The sequence below is a fragment of the Homalodisca vitripennis genome, chromosome 5 (genome assembly GCF_021130785.1).
Source record: "Homalodisca vitripennis isolate AUS2020 chromosome 5, UT_GWSS_2.1, whole genome shotgun sequence".
Lineage (NCBI taxonomy): Eukaryota > Metazoa > Arthropoda > Insecta > Hemiptera > Cicadellidae > Homalodisca > Homalodisca vitripennis.
This window is the reverse complement of record NC_060211.1, coordinates 114,009,042-114,030,646: the sequence shown is the minus strand read 5'-3', so window position 1 is coordinate 114,030,646 and position 21,605 is coordinate 114,009,042. Positions and strand designations below refer to the sequence as shown.

At 34.0% G+C, this 21,605-nt stretch overlaps 1 protein-coding gene across 1 annotated transcript in view; it reads left to right on the top strand.

The window, feature by feature from the left end:
- The first annotated feature begins 805 nt into the window (after positions 1 to 805).
- Positions 806 to 21,605, top strand: part of LOC124362744 (extensin) — a 29,457-nt gene continuing 8,657 nt past the window's right edge. The window contains exons 1-2 of the mRNA XM_046817489.1: positions 806 to 945; positions 16,991 to 17,446. Of these exons, the coding sequence (XP_046673445.1) occupies positions 931 to 945; positions 16,991 to 17,446 (471 nt within the window). The 5' untranslated portion in view covers positions 806 to 930. The remainder of the gene's footprint in view (positions 946 to 16,990; positions 17,447 to 21,605) is intronic.

The following is a 21,605-nucleotide window of genomic DNA, read 5'->3' as shown; positions in this document are numbered from 1 at the left end:
ACGTTTAGTGACGCTTAGAACTTTGATAAGGTGGAAGGAAATTTATTTGAGATTATTAATGTCATATAAATTCTTATCCTTAATTGAGGATAGAGGTTAAGTGGCAGACGTTTAAGTCCTAACTGCGCCTCTATAACAAAGACATTGTTCATTTCATTTCATATCATTTTAGGAGTTTTTTTAAATGTACATCATCTATTTCAAACGTAAACTATAGATTTGTATTTGTTTTGATGGAGGCTGATATCTTTTTAAGCCTTATTCATCTCGTCCTCTTGGGCCACTGGCCTGTAGGAGGAACTTATTAAACAGAATAAAGGAGAGAGTCGATACAGTACAAGGTCAATGGTACTGATAAAAAATTACAGGTGTGAACCTGCGCTATCTCTAACTCGGTTCAAAGTCCAACGTCTTGGACCGCTCATCTAGTGACAGTGACTATTGATACGAGAAAAACCTATGTCACATCGAGTACCGAAAGAATACTTTCCTATAGGCTAGACAATAAAATAACTATTGCCTTTACAAATTTGACCACGAGTTTCTAATGCTAAGTGGATTGTTAAAATTCTGTTCATTTTGTTTGCAGTGTATTTCAAGGTTTAGTGTTGGCCAGAATTTATTTTTTCTGAACTCGGAGGGCTGTTAGATTTTATGTCTTGGATCCACGTGCTGCTTGCCCCAGCCCAACCGCCTCTGGTAGGCTCATCTGCTGAAGAGGCGATGGGGAGTCCTTGAGAGGTCGTCTTACATCACCCATTCTCTCCCCCCCCCTACCCCCCAACAACGGTCACTTGGTGTCCACGAAAAATTGCTACGGTTTCAGAGAGGACGGTATATAAAGTTGAGAAAGTGGCGCAGGGGCCAGTGGCAGTGCCGCCGTGTCCGTGACTGTGTCTCGTGTGCCTTGTCTCACCTTATCACTCCACAATGAGAGTACTTGTGGTAAGTTCACTTACTTGTATTTATGCGTTTTTTCTTGCAATTAAAGTAACTAATAACAAAGATTTTCTTATTTTTGGTTAATTTAAACATTTATCTAATAGCTTAAATATAATAGTAATAAATGTAAAGTAATAATTAATGTTAAGTAAAATCTACAAATTTAAATTTCATTATTTCAAATTTAAGTACTCAAAATTTGTATAGCCTAATAATCAATCATTCTACATTATCGCTAGTCATATTCCACACATATTCTAATTAACTCCAGGAATAAATAATATATTGTTTTTAAATAAGTCGTTTCAGTCTTTTCAACTGCATAAAAATATATAATAAGACGACTTAAAAATGTTTTGAAGTTCCTATTACACTTCTACATTATTTTTTATTTGCTACGTTTGTAAAGATTTAACATTAAACAAACGACGTTAAATACAGGAAAATAAATCGCAATATACAGGTTTTTTATTGGTTCCTTTTTGCATCAAAAATCCTAATTGGAGGAAATTAACTAATCAAAATAGTAACGTAGTCTAACCTGTTACTGTAGGCCTATAACTTACTGTGATAAAGGCACCGCATACAACTGATACGTTTTGTGCTAAATCTAAAACCTTGCACTTTTACTGTAGTTTTTTAAAGTAGTAGGAAAGTAGTCAACTTCTAGAATCATTTTAGATCTTGCCGGCTTGAGTCTACAGAACATTTTAAAATAGACGATGTGGCATGACACAATCATAAAATAATCATAACAACTGATAAGTTGCAAAGAAATGACAAAATTTAATGTAATATCAAAGTGTGCAAAACAAATACTCTCTAAAAACAGACAATTAAAAAAAACTATAATCTATATCCATGGTTTATATGTATACATTAGATTGTTGCAGTATAATATAAAATGCAAGTTTGTAGGGTAACAGATTCCAATTTGTTAATTTATAAATTCAGATTTATAAACATAATGGGTAACGCTAACGTTTTACCTTTCAGTACAATAATTTTTAGAGAAGAATTACAAAAAATATAAAATTTGATCATATTTCCAGTACATCCAAGCCACAAATTATGAATAAGTTTTAATGTACTAGCTGTCATCGTTTTAATGTCATACATCGTGGTCACCTTATAAATATTATTTAACTCACATCAAAAATATACATTAATGAGTTTTAGTGAGTAAGAAACTTTATGTGATTAAAGTAATAATCTCAATATTAAAATTTACATTATAGTTAAGGAAAATACACTCTAAAGAATTACTTTAAATGTAATACATAGATAGCAAGACAAAAGTTAAATGGGGATATTATTATTTTAAATATAAATTTCAAGTACTTAAATTGTTCCTACAATCTTTTTTTATTTCGTAAAACAATACGATCTCAAATATATTTTCATCCGAATAAAATTAAAAAACACTTAACTTTTATAGGCGTAGAAGGAATTCAGGAATACTTCAGTTTAAGTCAATGTCGTTAGATTATATTACTAAATGGAGAGCGTTGAGTTGAACTTAATGGATGGTAATCACGATTTCTCACGATATACTAGAATATCATCTCTCAAACTTTCAGAATTTTCAGAAAAAAAATTAGTTCTCTGCAAAACGAAACATCTGGCAATTAAACTCAGTAGTTTATGAAACGCGTTTAATGCCTATTACAATTATTTTCTAATGCATACAGTAAATACTATTTGTAAGCGAACCCTCTTAGGGAAATCGAATTTAAATATTTGATTATCCTTAGTTTTAACTTATCTCAAATTAAACACAGGCCCACCTTTTTCACTTATCTTGCGTGAATTATATTTTAATAGTTTTTCTTTTTTACTTCTTCTTATACAGGTGGAATCGTATTGCATTTATATCAAATAATAAGATTTCTAAAAGGTATTAACTTATTAAATCCGACTAAGTAGAGCAGTTTATATGAGTTTTATTCTACAATTTTGAGAACATTATGGAATGTTTTTTTTGTTTTACGATATTTAATTTTGTTCTCTAAAGAGAGGGCAAAATAAAATTATTCGTACAATTAAGCCTATTTTTTGGTTAAATAACTCAGGGAAGTTGAAGTTTTTTTATAAACTTTCAAGTTATTACTGTACTTAAAGTCTGGTAAAATCAATTGTCGTGATATATCAGTTAAAAATTTACATTTTATTGTGTTTTTTTATATATTTCATACTTTAAATTGGTAGTAGATATTGTCATTTATATATATATATATATATATATATATATATATATATATATATATTATAACCTATTATATATTTTATTATAAATAAATCATTACTAAAGTAAATGTTATATGTTCGAAGAAAACTTCCACTTTGCTCAACCCATTTGCGAAATATGTTAACCGGAATAATCACTTAATTAAATACGCGCAAAAAGTGGCTCATTTAATGGCTTTATTATAACAATACCAGAGAAAATCGAATAAAACGTTTTATTATTTGCTACTCTTCTATCTACATTCAACTGACTTTACTGCCTTCTCTTTATTGGTTTTATATCGTACTTAATTACGTAAATAGGGACGTTACTCTATTGAGTTACCTATCCAATAACTCAATACAAAAATAGGTATTGTTTTATTAACAAGAGAAAGCATTACATTTATCATGGACATCAAGTATCAAGATATTATCACCACAATTGACGTTTCTGAAAGCTCTGAAATTACATAACTCGTTATTCAAAGGGATATACACAGATGTGCTCTCCAATTGAAGCACTACCCTCTCCAGTGTTTGATGTTAGAAACCACTTTGCACTGGCACTAATGACCCACTAGAAACTATTATAGTCCTTATTTTAGGGCCAGGTGTTGCATGAAAGTTAAGACTGAAACATTACGTATTATTCAATTAAATATAATTGAATTTTGGATAAATATGCTTATTATCCATAAAAGTTTCTCTCCTCGACCCCAGGGCCAAAGACATGGTATTAGGAAGTGCTACCGGAAATAGTGATTTTCCTTGATCATTTAGTAATTACTGTGATGTCATTAAAGTACAGCACGGAAATGCGCATGAATACGCGAGTAACAGCTATTATTAGTCCACATGTTTGATATCTCGTTTCATTCGTGAAGGGTCATCTAGGCTGAAAACCAAACAACCATTTTCACTCGATCACATTAAATTTTCCTTAGACATCAAGAAAATTTTCAATATGTTTTAGCTGTTCAATATTTTATTATTCATCACCTTTTATTATCTCAACTGTTATATTTATCGATATAAAAATTTGCCATAACATTCCATTTCCCGAAATTAGCATATCTGTAAAATACAATTAAACTAGACTGTGTTTTTAAAATTCTAACTGATTAGTTTTATAGTAAGTTTTTCATAAAAAATATATAAAAAGTTATCGTGTTGAACATATTTATCGATAGGTTCAATCACGCTATCACTGCATATGTATAGGATCAATGTGAAATGTTTAAATAGCTATGTTTGAAAATTAATTTACAGTACTACGCTTAAGAAATCAAACCTTGCTGAGTTTGTCATGGATTGAGTAGGAATCGTAAATTTGTTAAAATACGAGTATGAGATTACACTATACGTAGACTAAAATTGTTTACATTAGACACGACTTTATTCCGTTACCACTTTTATTACAATTGTGTCGAACCAAAGTATTTTCCCAACAGTCTTTCAACAAGTTTCTAACAATTATATTCTACGTTGCAATTATTCAGTATAACTTTCTATAACAGCTGTGGGGCCGTTAAAACAATGAGTGCCACGGTCTCGTCTCGTGTCTACAAAACCAAACTCATAAATAAGTGAGGGAAACGAAAGGGACAAGGCTACATGGTATGAGAATGTACTCACAATGTCAAGGTAGTGAGAAGAGTAGTCTCACGGTGCATGCGTATTTGTTCATAATAGAACCCGAGACTACTTTCTCAGAGGTGTATTAATGCGAGAACTACGGGAGTTTCTAGCTCACATTTTAATACATGAGAATTGTTAATCAAGTTAAATTGAAATTTAATTTGATTCGCCCATCTTGGTTTATTGTAGATGGATTTGCCTTCATAACACATATACTGCTTTAATAGTTTACTATTCAAAGAAATATTATATTTATTGTTCTCAATGAATTGATAGATATGAATATATGGTCTCGATAAATATCGTAATCTGTATTCTGAATCAAAATTATGTAATATAGAATATAAAATATGTAAACACGGATGCTAGTAGCAATAACGCAAAGAAAGATAGTACTTAAAAAGACAGCTCTGTCAAAAATGTACCCTTTATCTGATAATTTAATTTAATTTTTGCATTGACTAGCTAACAACTTTTTCAAGAATTTTTAAATTTTATTTTTCACAGTTTATATTTACCCATAGCAATACTAAAAAATTGAAGTCTTGAGTTACTTCGTGCCTGCTAGCATACAGTTAACGTAGACATCCTGAATAATAGTACAAGAGCAGCACCTAATCAACAATGTAAACATCTCCAATTTATGGCTTTTGTGATGACCAAATTAAAATGTTTTGCGTGGATACAATAGCAGAATTTTACATTTTCAAATAGTTACAAACGTATTTACATATTACAGAGCACTGTAATTCAATAAATTCAATGTACTATTATATATGTATGTAAATGAACATTAAATAAACTTTCTACGTGTTAAGATTGGTTATTTATATAATTTCCTCCTTGATTTCAATATAGAAAATGAAACATAATTGTGTGTGTGTGCGTTTTTCAACAATTTAGTCGGCCTAGTTTCCATGTCGTATATAATTATTATCAAATTGTTCTTGTGGTGAGATGCTCTTTCTAAAGGTACAATATCTTAAACCGTACAGCCCACTTTCCTTGCTACGCTCAGTGACAAACGGCTAATTGGAACTTTTCAATCACGTGCAGTCTGACCCAGGTCACAACACTAAGATATCCGACTAATCTACCAATCTTCAAAAGTTGTAATAACCAAAAGGCTGTTCATATCAACATTTCCATTCTGCGACATCTGATACGAGAGGAGGCTCCGAGGGGGGCTACCGCTACGTATTACATAACACTGCTATGACTACAGGCTACACTTGTAATTGCCACCGCTCCAGATGCAATCATCACAACACACGTCGTACATCACATCCGGTTCCGCCAGTCCAGTTGAATAACCGGAAGCCATTCTTCAGTCTTTAACGGGCATAGTGCGAGACGCGTGCTGCCTGTCCACAATCCTATCCTCTCTCTCTCTCAATCTCACTCACTCAGTGGTGGCCTCGTCTGTCAGTGCCATTGTACGTACATCTTGTCGTGCCTCGTATTGAATCAGGAGCGTTCAACACTCGTGTAATCAGTGTGGAGAAAGTTTCTCCGATACTGAGAAATGAGAATTATTGCTGAGTCGGTGTTGTTTGAGTACAGTTATTTCTCCATATCACAGTTTGCTGATAAGTTTCTTTTACATATGAAATTTTCTTTGGTTATTGTTTATACTGAAAAATGGAATATTACTTGAAAATTTAAATATACACTTAAAATTTGTTCTCCTAGTGTAAATTTCTGTTGGTTCTAAAAATCTCTCTGTTATTAAGGTTTGTTTTAGTTGATACAATATTTTTAACTGTATATTCGTTATTACACGTTTTGTAAATCTAAATAGTATTGACTAATATTAATATTTTATTACAACAAAACTTTGAAAAATATTACATATAAATTAGAAAAAAACGAATACTATAGTATAAAATAGTAATTACAGCCGAGTAACACAAAGTAGATCTCATGAACGAGATATTTATTGTAGCACATGTTACAAGTCACGCCGCGCTTGAAAGCTACAACCCATCTGTCACTCAAGACTGATCATCCTTTGCCTTTCTTGTGTGGAAGTGATGAGCTGTTTACACTCTCCACAGCTACAACCCATCTGTCACTCAAGACTGATCATCCTTTGCCTTTCTTGTGTGGAAGTGATGAGCTGTTTACACTCTCCACAGCTACAACCCATCTGTCACTCAAGACTAACCATCCTATGCCTTTCTTGTGTGGAAGTGATGAGCTGTTTACACTCTCCACAGCTACAACCCATCTTTCACTCAAGACTGATCATCCTTTGCCTTTCTTGTGTGGAAGTGATGAGCTGTTTACACTCTCTACAGCTACAACCCATCTTTCACTCAAGACTGATCATCCTTTGCCTTTCTTGTGTAGAAGTGATGAGCTGTTTACACTCTCTACAGCTACAACCCATCTGTCACTCAAGACTGATCATCCTTTGCCTTTCTTGTGTAGAAGTGATGAGCTGTTTACACTCTCTACAGCTACAACCCATCTGTCACTCAAGACTGATCATCCTTTGCCTTTCTTGTGTAGAAGTGATGAGCTGTTTACACTCTCCACAGCTACAACCCATCCGTCATCAAGACATATCATCATTTGTTTTCATGTTTGGAATTGATGAGCTACGTATACTTTTCAGAGCTACAATCCATATCTGTCACTTAAGAATGGTCATCTTTAGCTTTTTTTTGTGGCAGTGATCACACTCTCTAAAGCTAAACTCCTGTCACTTCAGATAATTCGTCCCGTTCTTTGCTCTCACTCTCCAGACACACTTCTGAATACAGACCATTTGTTACTTACAATTATCATGGACTTCTTAGTGTAAGTGATGTTTATAATCCATAACTACGAGTAATCATCTCTTGAGAAGGCGTTACTGCTACTTTTAATCCTAATTAATATATTGATCAGTAATAGCTTGTTTTCAGAAAGTGGTGATTGTTTATCATCCATCTTTTCAATAATATTTAGTAGATTATTTTCTTTTAAAAGTAAGCCATTTTCTCAGTATTAGAAGGAAATGTGAACATTCTGGCATAATGTTTCAAACAAGATTTGTAACTTTTTGGGTTGTTACGCTGTATTTGAGAGAGTTAAACATGTTAATTCATTTGACTTTTTATCATATGAAAAGCATGTTTAGTCTTTTAAATATACTACGTTTTAAAAATACTAAAGCAAGAATGTTAAAACTAATCTTAAACATGCTTTACAAATCTACATCTCACTCATGTTGTATTCAACTTATAAATGTACTTAACAAAGTTGGTACGATAAACGCAATCCTCATTTCCCTAAGGAGTGTGGGTTCTATACAGACCTACAAATCCTCGCTGTACTATATTCCATCCCTTAACTCCTATTCTATTATTGCCGTCCAATGCTATTACGTATAGGTGTACAATACGCAATACACATATACTATAGGTGTTAGATAATATTCTGTATATAAGTGAAGAAAGGTATTCATTAAATACGTGTATTTCAGCATTTGAGAGAACCAAAATTCTCTTTGTCTATCAAATTAAAACAAATATTTCTATATTTTTCATAAACGATAATGAAGAATACCTCTTTGTTCTTGTCGATTCAATTAAAATTATTATTTACATATTATATTTTAAACAATTGTTATTGAATCGCCTACTATATTTCTAAATGATTCCATCATCGTACTGAAAAGTGACACATGTAGAAGTGACATACGTAAAAAAAATACTTTTTAAAACATTAGTTGGTAAAATACGTAATTTTAAGTGTAAATTAAAATAACTAACCTTTTCTACTAATAACCCTGATAAAACAGTTGATAACAAAGTCAGCTATCATAAGATAAATCATCCGATTTTGGGATTTTTAAAGTTATTTAATCATCACTTTAACAACTTGTTCGCCTAGTTAATATACTTCTCAGCCGTCATCCGATAGGTAATAAATTATTGAAACGATCTGAACGAACCATTAAACGAGATAGTTATGGGCTTCGGGCTATATTAAGCTCTTGCGCGCAGTTCATTGTGTTTAACTAACAAGTTATCTGACTTGTGAATGGACAGTTCACAATTCTTTCAGAATAAAAATAATTGATGTATTTATTTTGTTTATTCATATTGTCCAAAATCATTGCTACACAAGATGAGTACAAATATTTTAAACCTTTTGAAAATTTGATGATAAGTACAATATTTATATATCGTGGTAAATAACATACATAATAATGGTAGAAAACCAAATTGTGAAAATATTGATTCAAATCGAGGTAAAACTTACCTTCTATACTTCAAACTTGAATTTCATAACATGTAAACTAAATTTATCAAATCTAGCTTACATAGAAATTATAACAAAGACGTACCTACTTCTTACATGTGTGACCTCTGAGAGGGTCTGGTCGAAGGTAATCCAAACCTTGACGTGTCATCGAGGGTAATAACTAGGACTAGTCAACAGTTCGCTAGTGTTTGCGCTTGATGTCGCTCACTAAATTATTTTCTAGATCTCGCTAACCATCCCGATGTTCTATTTCCGTACACCTTATTAGTCCTGTGGACTTTAAATCTAATATAAAACGTTCCTAAGTCCTTTCTACAGAGTACATAAGTGCAGAATTCTTTGTTCTTTGAACAAAGTAATATCTAGAAATAAATAAACCGCTCCTAAGATTTGGAAGAGTGGCGTGGATGTGAACATGACAAACACCGGCATATTAGACAGAAGGACAGTGACGTAATACAGTCGGTCAGTGTAACAGTGGGTCAGTGGCCTTCACTAATTGCTCATTGACACCTGCCAGTGTACTGTACTTGGCATGTCAGTTACCGTAACATGGCAGGTCCGGCGCGACACCGCACTCGTCTTCACTTGTCTTTAATATTATCTCTTGAAGAGTCAATATTTATCCAAATATTGTGAATATTGATAGAATTTTAAGAGATTTCAATAATTATGTACATCATGTTCAACAAAATAACGTAACTCCCAAATAAAAATATAGTACTGCATATCTCAAGATAAAATCTCTATGTAGGTTTTATCTTTATACATTTTAAACTATCACTCCAAATACCTCGAACGCTTTGATTTAAGATCTACCTAACGCCATAACGTTAATTTCAAAGTTCATCTTGACCTTATTTTTTTATCGGGTTCACATAATTTTTAGAATTAGAATTGTTTAAACATTTTCTCATAAACGCACTGATACTTTTCAAATAGTTATGATATTTTTATTAGTTTTATTCACAGTTACAGAATTATTAAATTATGTTTTGAAAGTTGCGTCTCCTTTCTAAGTAAACAAGATATTTTGGTTTCTTCATGTTCTTTTGGTTAGGGATGAAAATATTTGAGAAATCTGTATACTATATCTCGTTTTAAATAAAAGTATTATTTTACTATTTAATTATTTAGTTAAAACTATTAACTAAATAACTATTCTATATTTGAAATATACATTGATAATAAATACAAAATATTCATCAGATGTTTGGTAACATGAAATAATGACAACTGTATCAAAGTTACTGTACCAAATCAGTATACGCACAATACTTAAAATAATAAACGTAAACTTGTACACCTTACTTAAACTAATACGCATTTTTTTAATTCTCGTCAACTTCTTGGTTAGCCACGATAAAAATCGTTTACTCAATTGTCAACATTGTCAAAAAACCTAAATTTTCACCCATTTTGCATATAATTTTTCTCTGTGCTTAGCCCAGCAGTTTATTCGTCTGAATCCAATTCCATTTATCGACTAAATACAGACATACTTGAGTACCAAGTACTACAACAGGAATCAGAGAAGAATAGTAGTGGTTTAAACTCCCAGTAGCTATGGAAACCTAAATGTAAACATTTTTCAAATCTAATAAAATTCCCAATTTATCCACTTATTACATCCGGATAGCTGCATTTTTAAGATTATTAAATGACGAAATATGTGTTGAGATTACTCACTGCTATTTCCATCTTGATGAGTTAAAGCACTGAGAACTGGGAGTGTCGTGCGGCTAAGTGAGACAAGGGTTGACAGGCTCCGTGAAGCGCATGCTAATTTAGCCAATTTATAAAATTTTATTAATATTATGGAAAGCGAAGGATAATCATAAAGTAACTTAAAGTACCTTTTCTGTAAAACTATATTTTGAACATTTTTTATTACTTAAACTGAAATAGGGCAGATTTACATACATTTCAGAATGTATTGTAATCGTCTTTACACACAAAACACCATCTCAACGTAACTAAAACATTTTGATTTTTGTACTTCTTTGAATTTTGGTTGGGAACACCCCTTTTTTATTCTTAATTCATAGCCCTTTAAAGTTCTGTACACAGAAAAGTGAGGAAACATTTTGTTACCACTACACAAGAATTACAGGTATTTATAGAAGGAAATTTGTTTCCATCTTTCTTGTTACCATGAATAGTATTTCGAAGGTCTGTGACAAAAAATATTAAAAAATATATGTTCCACTCAAAAACCGATAGCACCTTTAAATTAAGTTGTTGAAATTAATAGACAAAAGGTTGTTGCTTTATTCCAATGTATCATTTATGTAATCAGAACTGTATTTTATCCGTTTGACATATAAAATACATGACTTATATATCTGCGAGAGAGACATATCACACTCCAAATGTTCTCAGATGATCCTGTTTTCCAAAAACATTATATTTTTAACAATCGTTGCCTGTTTAGGGTCTGTCTGTTATAGCTAAAACCATTTTAGTACACAATGGTTTTTTTACTATTTTCGCATACCTGAAAACAAAATAGTAATGTAGCTTTTTCAAAGTCATCGGGCATCTCGAGGATCCATAGACCATTAAGTGGAAAACTAATTTTAACGACATGAAATATCTAAGTATTAAATATTTAAAACTGTAGTTAAAAAAACTTAATGGCATGTTATTATCATTAGACTACGCATATACAAGTTTACTTAGGGCAACGAGCTGAGATCCATTAGTATTATTGCAAACTTACTATGCTGTTTCAAACATTTAAAAGACAATTAATTATGAAATGGGTTTTATAATGCTAGGTCCTAGCGGTACATCAAAGATGAAAATAACAGTAGGCTTACAACTGCTCTGCGAGACTTCCCTTGAGAGTCCTTGCAATAAGCACTTTGCCACTGTGTGGAACGAGTGTTTATAACATGCAGAGTTCGCTTTAAAATACTACTTATATAATAAACTCTTCGGTGATTCCTCGATCTTTTGTAGTGCACTTTTGCCCCACTGGAAAGAGATTAAAGCGTGATCCTACGGTCAGGTGTAGAAACTATAATTTGTTGAATGGTCGCGCAACACTAGCTAAAACTGTTTAGTCATCATGACATTAACCTCAGTGAGGAAAAGTCAACATATAGATTGTCGCTCCTCGGCTTTACCTAACCTCCTCGTTGTCAAAATATTTAGAAATTTGAAGGGAATGGGTTATACCACAATACTCGTGCTCTCGCAATGCCAGTATTTGTTGGATATAACTACTACAGTTGACGGTTGTCTTCGACAAACCCCAGGACTTGAGGTATTACTGTTGAGAAGTTGAGGCCCCCCTGAAACACTCTTGGGTGATTTGAAACATACTGAGTGATTCGTTGAGCTACATAGGCACACTTACCAATTCAATTCGTCAATTTACAAAAATGCAGACTTTTCCTTGTCAAAAAATGCTTTTAAATGTCAAAGCAAACCACGAAATAGGGACTTCAAAACGAGCTGTACCATTTTACCAGCAATTTGTTATGCAGTTTTTACGAGGTTTTTTACGTCGCTGTTTGATCTATTCCAAGAGTGGCAACAATCAGTCATGAACGGGTGCTGAGCGGGGAGGGGAGGTGAACTGTGAAAGTGGTGGCGGTATGGACAATGCCGCTTGTGATTGCTGATCACGTCTAATATTCGATATGCGTGTTATACCGCACGGCTCGGCATATGTGTAGTGTACTGGTGAAAGTGAATGTTATCAGATCCACTTTCGGCCATCACTTCCCGTGCAGGGGCCCTCACGGCGCCTCGCCGTGTCCTATCGTGGACTAAACCATCCCTAGGCTAACTAATATAGTGCTCGTGTTTAGCTGTATGTTTCAATTATGCTAAGATATCTTGAAAGAGCACAAAGTCTATGAAGCAGTAGATATATAGCTTTACATTTTTCATGCAATGTACTTGTTCACACCTGGTCAGTCTATTATTATTTACGAAATTATTGCGATATTTAGATTTCCTTTAGGTATCATATCTTTATAAAATGGGATTCTTAATTCTGAAATTAATCTAAATGATTTGTTGATTAAATTTACAGTCCCTTAGACGAGTTGAGGATACTTATAACTTTGTTCTTATTCCCTTAAGCTTTGGTCCTGAATACATTCAAAATACAGTTTTTCATTTGAAGAGGAAACTTTATAATAATTACCTCAAGTCATAAATAAATATTTATGATTAATGGATCATTATTTACCAGCAAAATATTTTGATAAGAGTATATCCGTAACAGTGCAACGACCGTCCTTAATTAGTCAAAGATTGAGAGCATTTTAAGAATAGGATTTATATAGACAATCTATTAGAGTATTACCACAATTACGTTAGTTACTATTTCCAATCGGTGAATAAGTGGGCACATTGTCAGACACTAATTGTCCAGGAATGCAAGGCATCCAGTCAGGCCTGTGGGAAACAATGATGCTGAGAGTGAATGGTCTTGCACCATGTCTAATGACTGCGAGTATAACCGCGGTGACATGACCAGTCATTAGTCCGGTAATGAGGCTCGGCGTCGCCCTGCATTCACCCGGTCCCATTGTCTCGCTGGGCCGACAATCGGCGCTGCGCGGTCCACCTGGCAGGCTACTTACCGGTGAAAGTGTTACTTGATACCGATCCGGAACTTCCCCTTAGTGATCGAGATCCACTATCGGAGGAGATCGGGTATTCAGATGCTTTCAGCAGATTTAAACGTTACACGATCCCTCATGATCAGATCCCCGCAGGTCACTGCGTCGTAAAGGCCTTGCAATTGAGATGATTTGAGATCCTTAGAGCCTTCTACCAAGGGTCTCTAGACTTATACCCTGTCCGGAGGACAGTGGAATATGAATGGATTACATATTACCGCTACCACCGCAACTATACTATCTGCCTGTCATCTTATACAATGACGTACAGAAACCACCATGTTTTTTTATTGAAATAATGTATGAAAGATGTAATCTACATGTAAAAATAAAGAATAAACAATATTTGAGTGGGACATGATAAAGTTTGGTGTTTGGTTTTAAAGTGACGGAGCACTAACATTTTTAACCCATATAACCCAAGACCTGCAGAACTTTACAAGCTACCGGCAACTTTTTGAAGTTCCATGCTGCACCAGTACTGAAACTATTGACACATATGAGTTAATATAACCCTATAAGTTTACCATTTCGTAAATGCATAGTATGATCCTTTCCTTTATTTTGTTATGATAAGGATTTCTGGGATTTAACATCTACATTTGTATGTTACAAGAACAGAACACTACGTTTCGAGGCTTAGAATCTGTCGTCTTCTTCAGTTGCCAAAAGAACGCCTGTTGTGTACAGTGATATTGTTTATACTTAAATTGAACGCTCTTGATATACAGACACACGCTTGATATTCTTCTTTCTACTTTGATTAGTTCTAATTTTTGTTTAGTTCTAATGTTTAACCTTATTCCTTAGTTTTTTTTCACCTGAAGAAGATGGTGGATATACATTTCCAAAACGCAGATCTTTATTTTTTTAAACTTACAAATGTGACAAATGTCAGATATCCAGATATCCTTTCAAATTAAATTATGCATTGTCATTAATACACTTTATAATGCATAAGATTGTATATTCAACAAAAGTAAACGAAATTGCGAAAGAATAAATAAAACTAGCCAATACACAATATTAATGTAATCGATGATTCAAGGGTTGCCAGACCGTTAGAGATTCGAGTACTCGTCCGTATCGTTCAGGGGTGACGGCTGTCCAGATTATGATGATCTGAAAAACCACCTCTAGCCAATCACTTCACAGTTTTTCTTATTAGACGTCTCGTTAGGATTATTCCATAATATTGTATAGATTGTAACGATCGACTGTAAGTCCTACATGATACCAGTTGCATACATAAAAAGTAAATTAATTCACTCGTCATAATTTAATTATTGTTTTTTATATCAAGGGTAATCTAATCAACACTTTCTGTCACTTTTCCTCACTAGATTGCTCCTTTTTGTCCGAACATACTGTGAAAGACCTCAACCAACAATTTTAATTCCTGTAGGCGCTAACGGATGATCAATGTCCTGTCGAGAGTCATAACTCTTGTTCCTAAGTCCTCGCTTGGACACAATTATGCGCGTGCGCGTGAGAGAATTGAGCGGTAACCACCTGAGCTCGACGCAACTGCTTCATTACCATATCAAAGCCGCTGTCACTGGAGCTCTATTCAGAACCGCACTCATGTATGAAAGTCGAAAGTGACCGAAACAAGATGACCTTGACTCTCACTGGACTCGTCTGCCGGTGCTGTAATAAAGTAAACAGTGTAACTACATACACACACGCACGTGCACTTATAAATGTTTGTGTGTGGTCCTGCTAGAGAGTAATACTGTAGGTGTTTCTCTCGTTACATTCCATTTCTAATTATAGTCTCAATTCGCTCTGGTCGGTGTTATTGCATGCTTTCCTTGATCACGTTGTCGAAGTTTGGTCTCAGTGATTATACAGCCTAGCTAATTAGTGTACACAAGTATACAATTTGTTTTATGTCTATAATTTGCATATATCTTCAAAAAGCGTTTCTTATCCTTATCGAATTTACTTTCGATTAACTCCTTAATAAGGGTAAATTAAAGTACCCTGAAATAAGCAGTCCGTAGTGAGCGCTATGAACAATAATGTTTTTTAACTAACCAACTACAAAAGATGAGATTTCGAACCCGAGTTCATTCCGAATATTGCAAATGATAACATAGCCCTACTAAATAAGTATTTTTAAACTAATAAATATTGTAGCTTTTCATACAACTTAGAAATATCATTTTAATTGTTATGATCCTTTTATGATGTATCTTTAATGAAAAAATATTAAAAAGTGTATTTTCTGAGCATTATTTATTAAAGTACAATGTACTTACTGATGAATATTTTACTGTACTTAAAATGTATATTTTCTCTTTTTTAAGAAGTATAGATTTTTAGTTATAACAAGCCTAAGCTAATGTTTCTATGTGTACGAAAAGCCCTTAATGCATACAAACACGTCTACGTTGTGCCCTCGAAACATAGCTGAGGCACTACGCTTTTAAAATGATCTAATTACATTTTGCATCAATTAGAGTTGTTTGTAAATACATTTTGCTATTTTAACAATATAAAGACACATTATAAACAGTTTTCACTGTCATTCTTGCCTGTACATGTTGTAGAGCAAGGGTGCCTAAATTAAAAACTTCTCTTGCTGTGAAAAAGACACATAATGCAAACAGATTGAATAATACAGTAACGAAAATGTGCCTTGTTCGAGTTAATTACGCCTATGATATTACAAAAGTACGGCCTATAAAAGTCACTTTCCTCAACACATAAGATAAACAAAGTCTGCAATTAACCGTAATAAGTTTGGACATAACCGTTATTAATAACTGACCAACATTATATGTTTAAAATTTCAACCTCATCTAGAAATGGTGTCTCACACATACAAATTTAAATAAAAACTAGTTTTAAAATAGGCTGATTATTTAAATTTGAAATGATAAAATTATAAAATGAGACGCTAAGGGATTGCTATTGATATAAATAAAACCTAATGATATGTGTGTTTATGATAAACCACAATAGTTTTATATTTAAATCTATTAAGTCATATCTTACGACTTACATATTTTTCAGTCTCAAACGTTTGAGAATAGGCCTACAGACCTTAAGAGTAAACTGATGTATAACGACCTTGATTTCTCTCCATAACAATAATTTTAAACCTAAACTAACATCTTTAAAATGAGATATCCATAATTCTTTGACTAAAACAAGGTTTTTATAAAGCAAAAATCAAGATGATCCTGCCATTAAACATATTCTTACATTTTTCCTTGAAACTTACAAATGACGTTCAGAAACTATTCTAACACTGTGCACTCTGTGTGTTACAGCTGCTGGCGACAGTAGGGGTAGCACTGTGCAGGCCTGAGCCTCCACTGTTCGGTGGAGGTCTGGCTCTGGACAGTTACGCTGCTCCCATCAGTGGAGGCGGTGGAGGCGGCTACCCCAGCGGCCCTGCACCCGTGTACGGACCCCCACAGCAGGCGCCAGTCATCCACAAGCACGTGTACGTGCACGTCCCGCCTCCAGAGCCCACGTACTACGCCCCTAAGCGCCCAGTGGCTCCTCCTCCACCCCAGAAACACTACAAGATAGTGTTCATCAAGGCGCCTACTCCTCCTCCCCCAACCGTCCCTGATATCCCTGTCATCCCTCAGAACGAGCAGAAGACTCTCATCTACGTGCTGGTGAAGAAGCCTGACGAGCAACCCGAGATCACCATCCCCACACCCGCACCCACGCAACCCAGCAAACCGGAGGTGTACTTCATCCGGTACAAGACACAGGTCAGTGACAGTCCTACAAGTCAGGGTTAGCAGATCAGGTGTGATTGGAGAGAAAGTTTCTTTTCATCATAGTGTTATATGGTTAGTCCCAGAGATTGGTTCTGTATATCAAAAGGAATTTTCAAAGGTCACCGACAGTTTAGTTTACTGATGACACTTTATTCTATGCAGTATCTACAGCTGCGTAGAGTAAATGTACTCTATAACCATCCTGATCTTCATTTATAATTTAAACTCAGAACAATACTTAAATCTAATGTGAATCATTGTAACATCGTAGATGTATGATATTTTGTACAATTAACTCAAATCAAAGTATGGCCGAAGAGTATTTAGTAGCACAAGTTATTTGCATTGAGTAAAAAGATATAAATAAGGGAGTTCCTCAAGGTTCAAGTTAGGTCCATTTTATTTTTGTATTTATAAGTTACGTTAAGCACTTAAAATGGGGAAATAATATAAAAAGATGACATTATGAAAGTAGTGACCAATTACACAGTTTCTTTACTTCTTAGTTTATAAAAGATAAATAATCTTATTAAGATCTTATTAATAATCTTATTTTATTATTAATTCAGATGACTAACCGATTTACATGGTTTCACTGGTTTTAAATTTTAGCTGTTGGTGTAATTTATTGTTTCTTTAAACGAAACCGAGCAACCTTGCTCCAGTTGAACAAAATACTTGAGAGAGTTAGTAGCTCTGTTAGTTACTCTCAGTGTGAAAGCTGAACTGCACATAGCATTATAATAGGTGTTGGAACAAACACAGACTCAGTAATAAGAAGATTAACAAATGATAAACCTATTAGCAGTTGAAAATTCCAATGAGTGAGGTAGTATAGTGTAAACTGCACTCTCTCTCCTGCGCATGCGCATAATAACAGTTCAGTAACCGGATATGCAGGTGTCAACGTGCTAATACCGTGTCGTTAACCACTCCTTATCTCTCTACAGAACGCTATGTAAGACAACCGGCTTGGCGCCACGGCCTTGGCCTCCCAACTACGGTGCTTTCTAGCGACTGCAATATTGATACTACGCTTAAAATTAGTCAAAAAATCTGAATGGAATCAATTTACATGCGTGACTTTTATAATGTATAGGTTCATTACAAAAACATTAAAATTTCTTTATTCAAATATGTTAAATGTTACGTATAAATGAAATGAGCTTTAGATTTGAACGCAGCCAGGCCATTCCGATTTTGTATGCAATTAAAAGCACGTGTAGACCATAGCATATTGTGTTCTAAGCTGGAAGGTTATGGAGTTAGAGGCGTAGCTCTTTCATGGCTACAATCGTATTTGACTCACAGGCAGCAGTTCGTTCAGGTTGGGTTTTCGAAATCAGGTTTGATTGAGAACAAGTATGGGGTGCCGCAGGGTTCCATTCTAGGCCCATTACTTTTTATCCTCTACATTAACGATATTCATGTGTGCAGGGGGGACGCAAATTTGGTACTCTACGCGGATGATGCTACGGTTCTTCTCGGTGGCTCGGATAGTGATGTGGACCTACGAGCATCTTCTTCCCTCGTAAATATTGACAGTTGGCTCTCGAAAAATAACCTAATGTTGAATGCTAAGAAAACCACATTTATTCAGTTTCTAACAAAAAATAAGCAACACTCTGATTTATTGATTAACATAAATGAAACTTCATTAGAACCATCTAAATCTACGTGTTTCCTGGGTGTAACCATCGATAGTAGATTGCAGTGGTCTTCTCATGTATCTGGGTTGTGTGGTAAACTGAGTCAAGTGTGTTTTGCATTACGAACTCTGAGTACTTTTATGGACAGAGATGGGTTGGTGACTGCTTACCACGGGTGTTTCGCTTCGTTGTTGGCGTATGGGATTGAGGTCTGGGGTGGAGCCTCTCCTGCAGAACATGCATTTTTGGTCCAAAAGAGAGCTGTACGGATCATATGCAGGGTCCCAAATCTTCATTCATGCCGTGGTTTATTTAGGAATCTCAACATTCTAACAATGACATCAATAAAAAATGCAATAAAAAGAATTGAATTGAAGAATTGAATTGAATTGAATTGAATTATATTATCTGTATTAGTATTCTGTTGTAGTAGCCTTGAAAACATTAGTAATAAATAGTAAAAATATACAGAATGTATCAGACCACCAGAGTCTACCTTTATCGGCCAAACGAATTGAAGTAGGATAGTTGATTCAATTGCTATCTCACATTTAAACCCCAAATAACCCAGATAAATTGTTTTTAACGTGTACATTTTCGTATACTAAATATTTATACAAAGGTTTATACAGAATTACCTATAAATTAATACTATAATCTATAGTTCTATTTAATTTTATAAATAAAAAACGAAAAGAATAAATTTAATACATATTGAAAAGTTTTTTTTTTATAGCCGGAGTTAGTTGATTCTTTAGAAAGGGTTATATAACATATGTTAAAATATAATAATTAATGTGTGGCGTTTTACGCATTGTAATGTTCTAGGCAATAAATAAAATAAAATACTGAATTATAAATTCAAATATAAATTTAGATTATAGTAAAAATGAAACGATTATGTTTCGTGAATAACTCATTACCAATTATAGTTATACAATGTATTCAATAAATAACATCAAATTTCCTGCTCTGGCTCTCTAATGTCAGTTTGCTAACTTCAGCCTACGCGCGCCGCCCTAGTTGGTTGTTGATCAACGACGTAAATTAAGTCCACCATAGCGACAATCTGGTAATCAACTTGCTGTGTTCTCCCCCCCCCCCCACAACAACACCAACACCAACCAATTCACTCCGTATCTGGCAATCTTTATATGCCACGCTTAGGTTTCAGTCCGCTTTATTATCTCTCGTCTTCGCTCTCTGTTAACGCTTTCCCACCTTCATTGTACTAATAAATAATATTGTGACATAAATACAAACTATTCTGATAATTGACATATTGTTGTTATTATTTGGTTGCTTTTCAAAGGAAATTATATTACTCACATGGTGGTAATAAAATTCATAAAATTTTGTACATTTATAGTGTTTATTTTTTGTATATCATTAGGTAAAACACAATACTAATGACTTTTTAATCATTTAAGACGTCACAATTTGTGCTGGTCAACAACGTCTGAGACCGAGGTGACTTTCATCAGTACTACACTTTCTTCTCTCATTCATTCATGACGATAAGCTTACAAAGATATATGACATCACATAAAAAACCAAAAGTGCATGATCGAGCTTGATAAAATATGATTTCTTATCACAGAGTTTAAGTTATTGAAATTTCCGTTAACAAATCGAGTGGTATTGTCGCAACAAACTACCCAATAGATAACAGTTTACAATTTTATTTCTACAGCTAAATGTATCAACCCTTTTCAACAAATGTTTGCTTCCTTCGTGAAGAAACATTAATAATGGCATATGAAATTTTACACTTTCTCTCTCATCTCACCTTCAATTATTTTCAAAGTGGATACCACAATTCCGACCAGATCATTCCGTGACTTTTTTAAAATTCCTGAATTAAAACAAGATAAAAATACTCAACTGATATTAAGTTTTAACTTTTAAATCTTAAAATAATCTAAGTTTAGATTAAAATAATAACAATTCCTAAATTATTTCGTTGAGCTCACAAAAAACTAACTAAATCATAAAAATTAACTAATTACATTAACAAAACTGCGAATGTGTAATGTTGATGAAAATAATTACGGTTTACTCAAAATTACCTTAATGAATTATAGTGTGTATTCCAATAATCCTAAAAAATGTAGTAATGTTACTAGTCCGTAAACTCATACTATTACTTTGGCTTCACTAAAAATTACCTTAAACTAGTGTGTATATTAAAATACTGCTATTAGTCTGAGAATTAGTAGGAATTTGAAGACTGGAGTCCCCCCCCCCCATGAAAGGGTGAACCAGTACCCGTTGCCGCGTGAACCAATGGAAAGTCCGCACTATTACATGGATGGACTATAGTTAGATCGTGAGCTAACCGTATTACTTTACCTGCTTTCTACACCTATGGCTCAGGAGAGCTGTTCGATCTTGGCAGTAAATTGCTCATGCTAATTGCTTCAACTGCGCTGACAAACAGTTCCGCCTCAGTCCTACACTAGATGTCTAACCGGTCCGGCCGGACATATCACTCCCGGTCG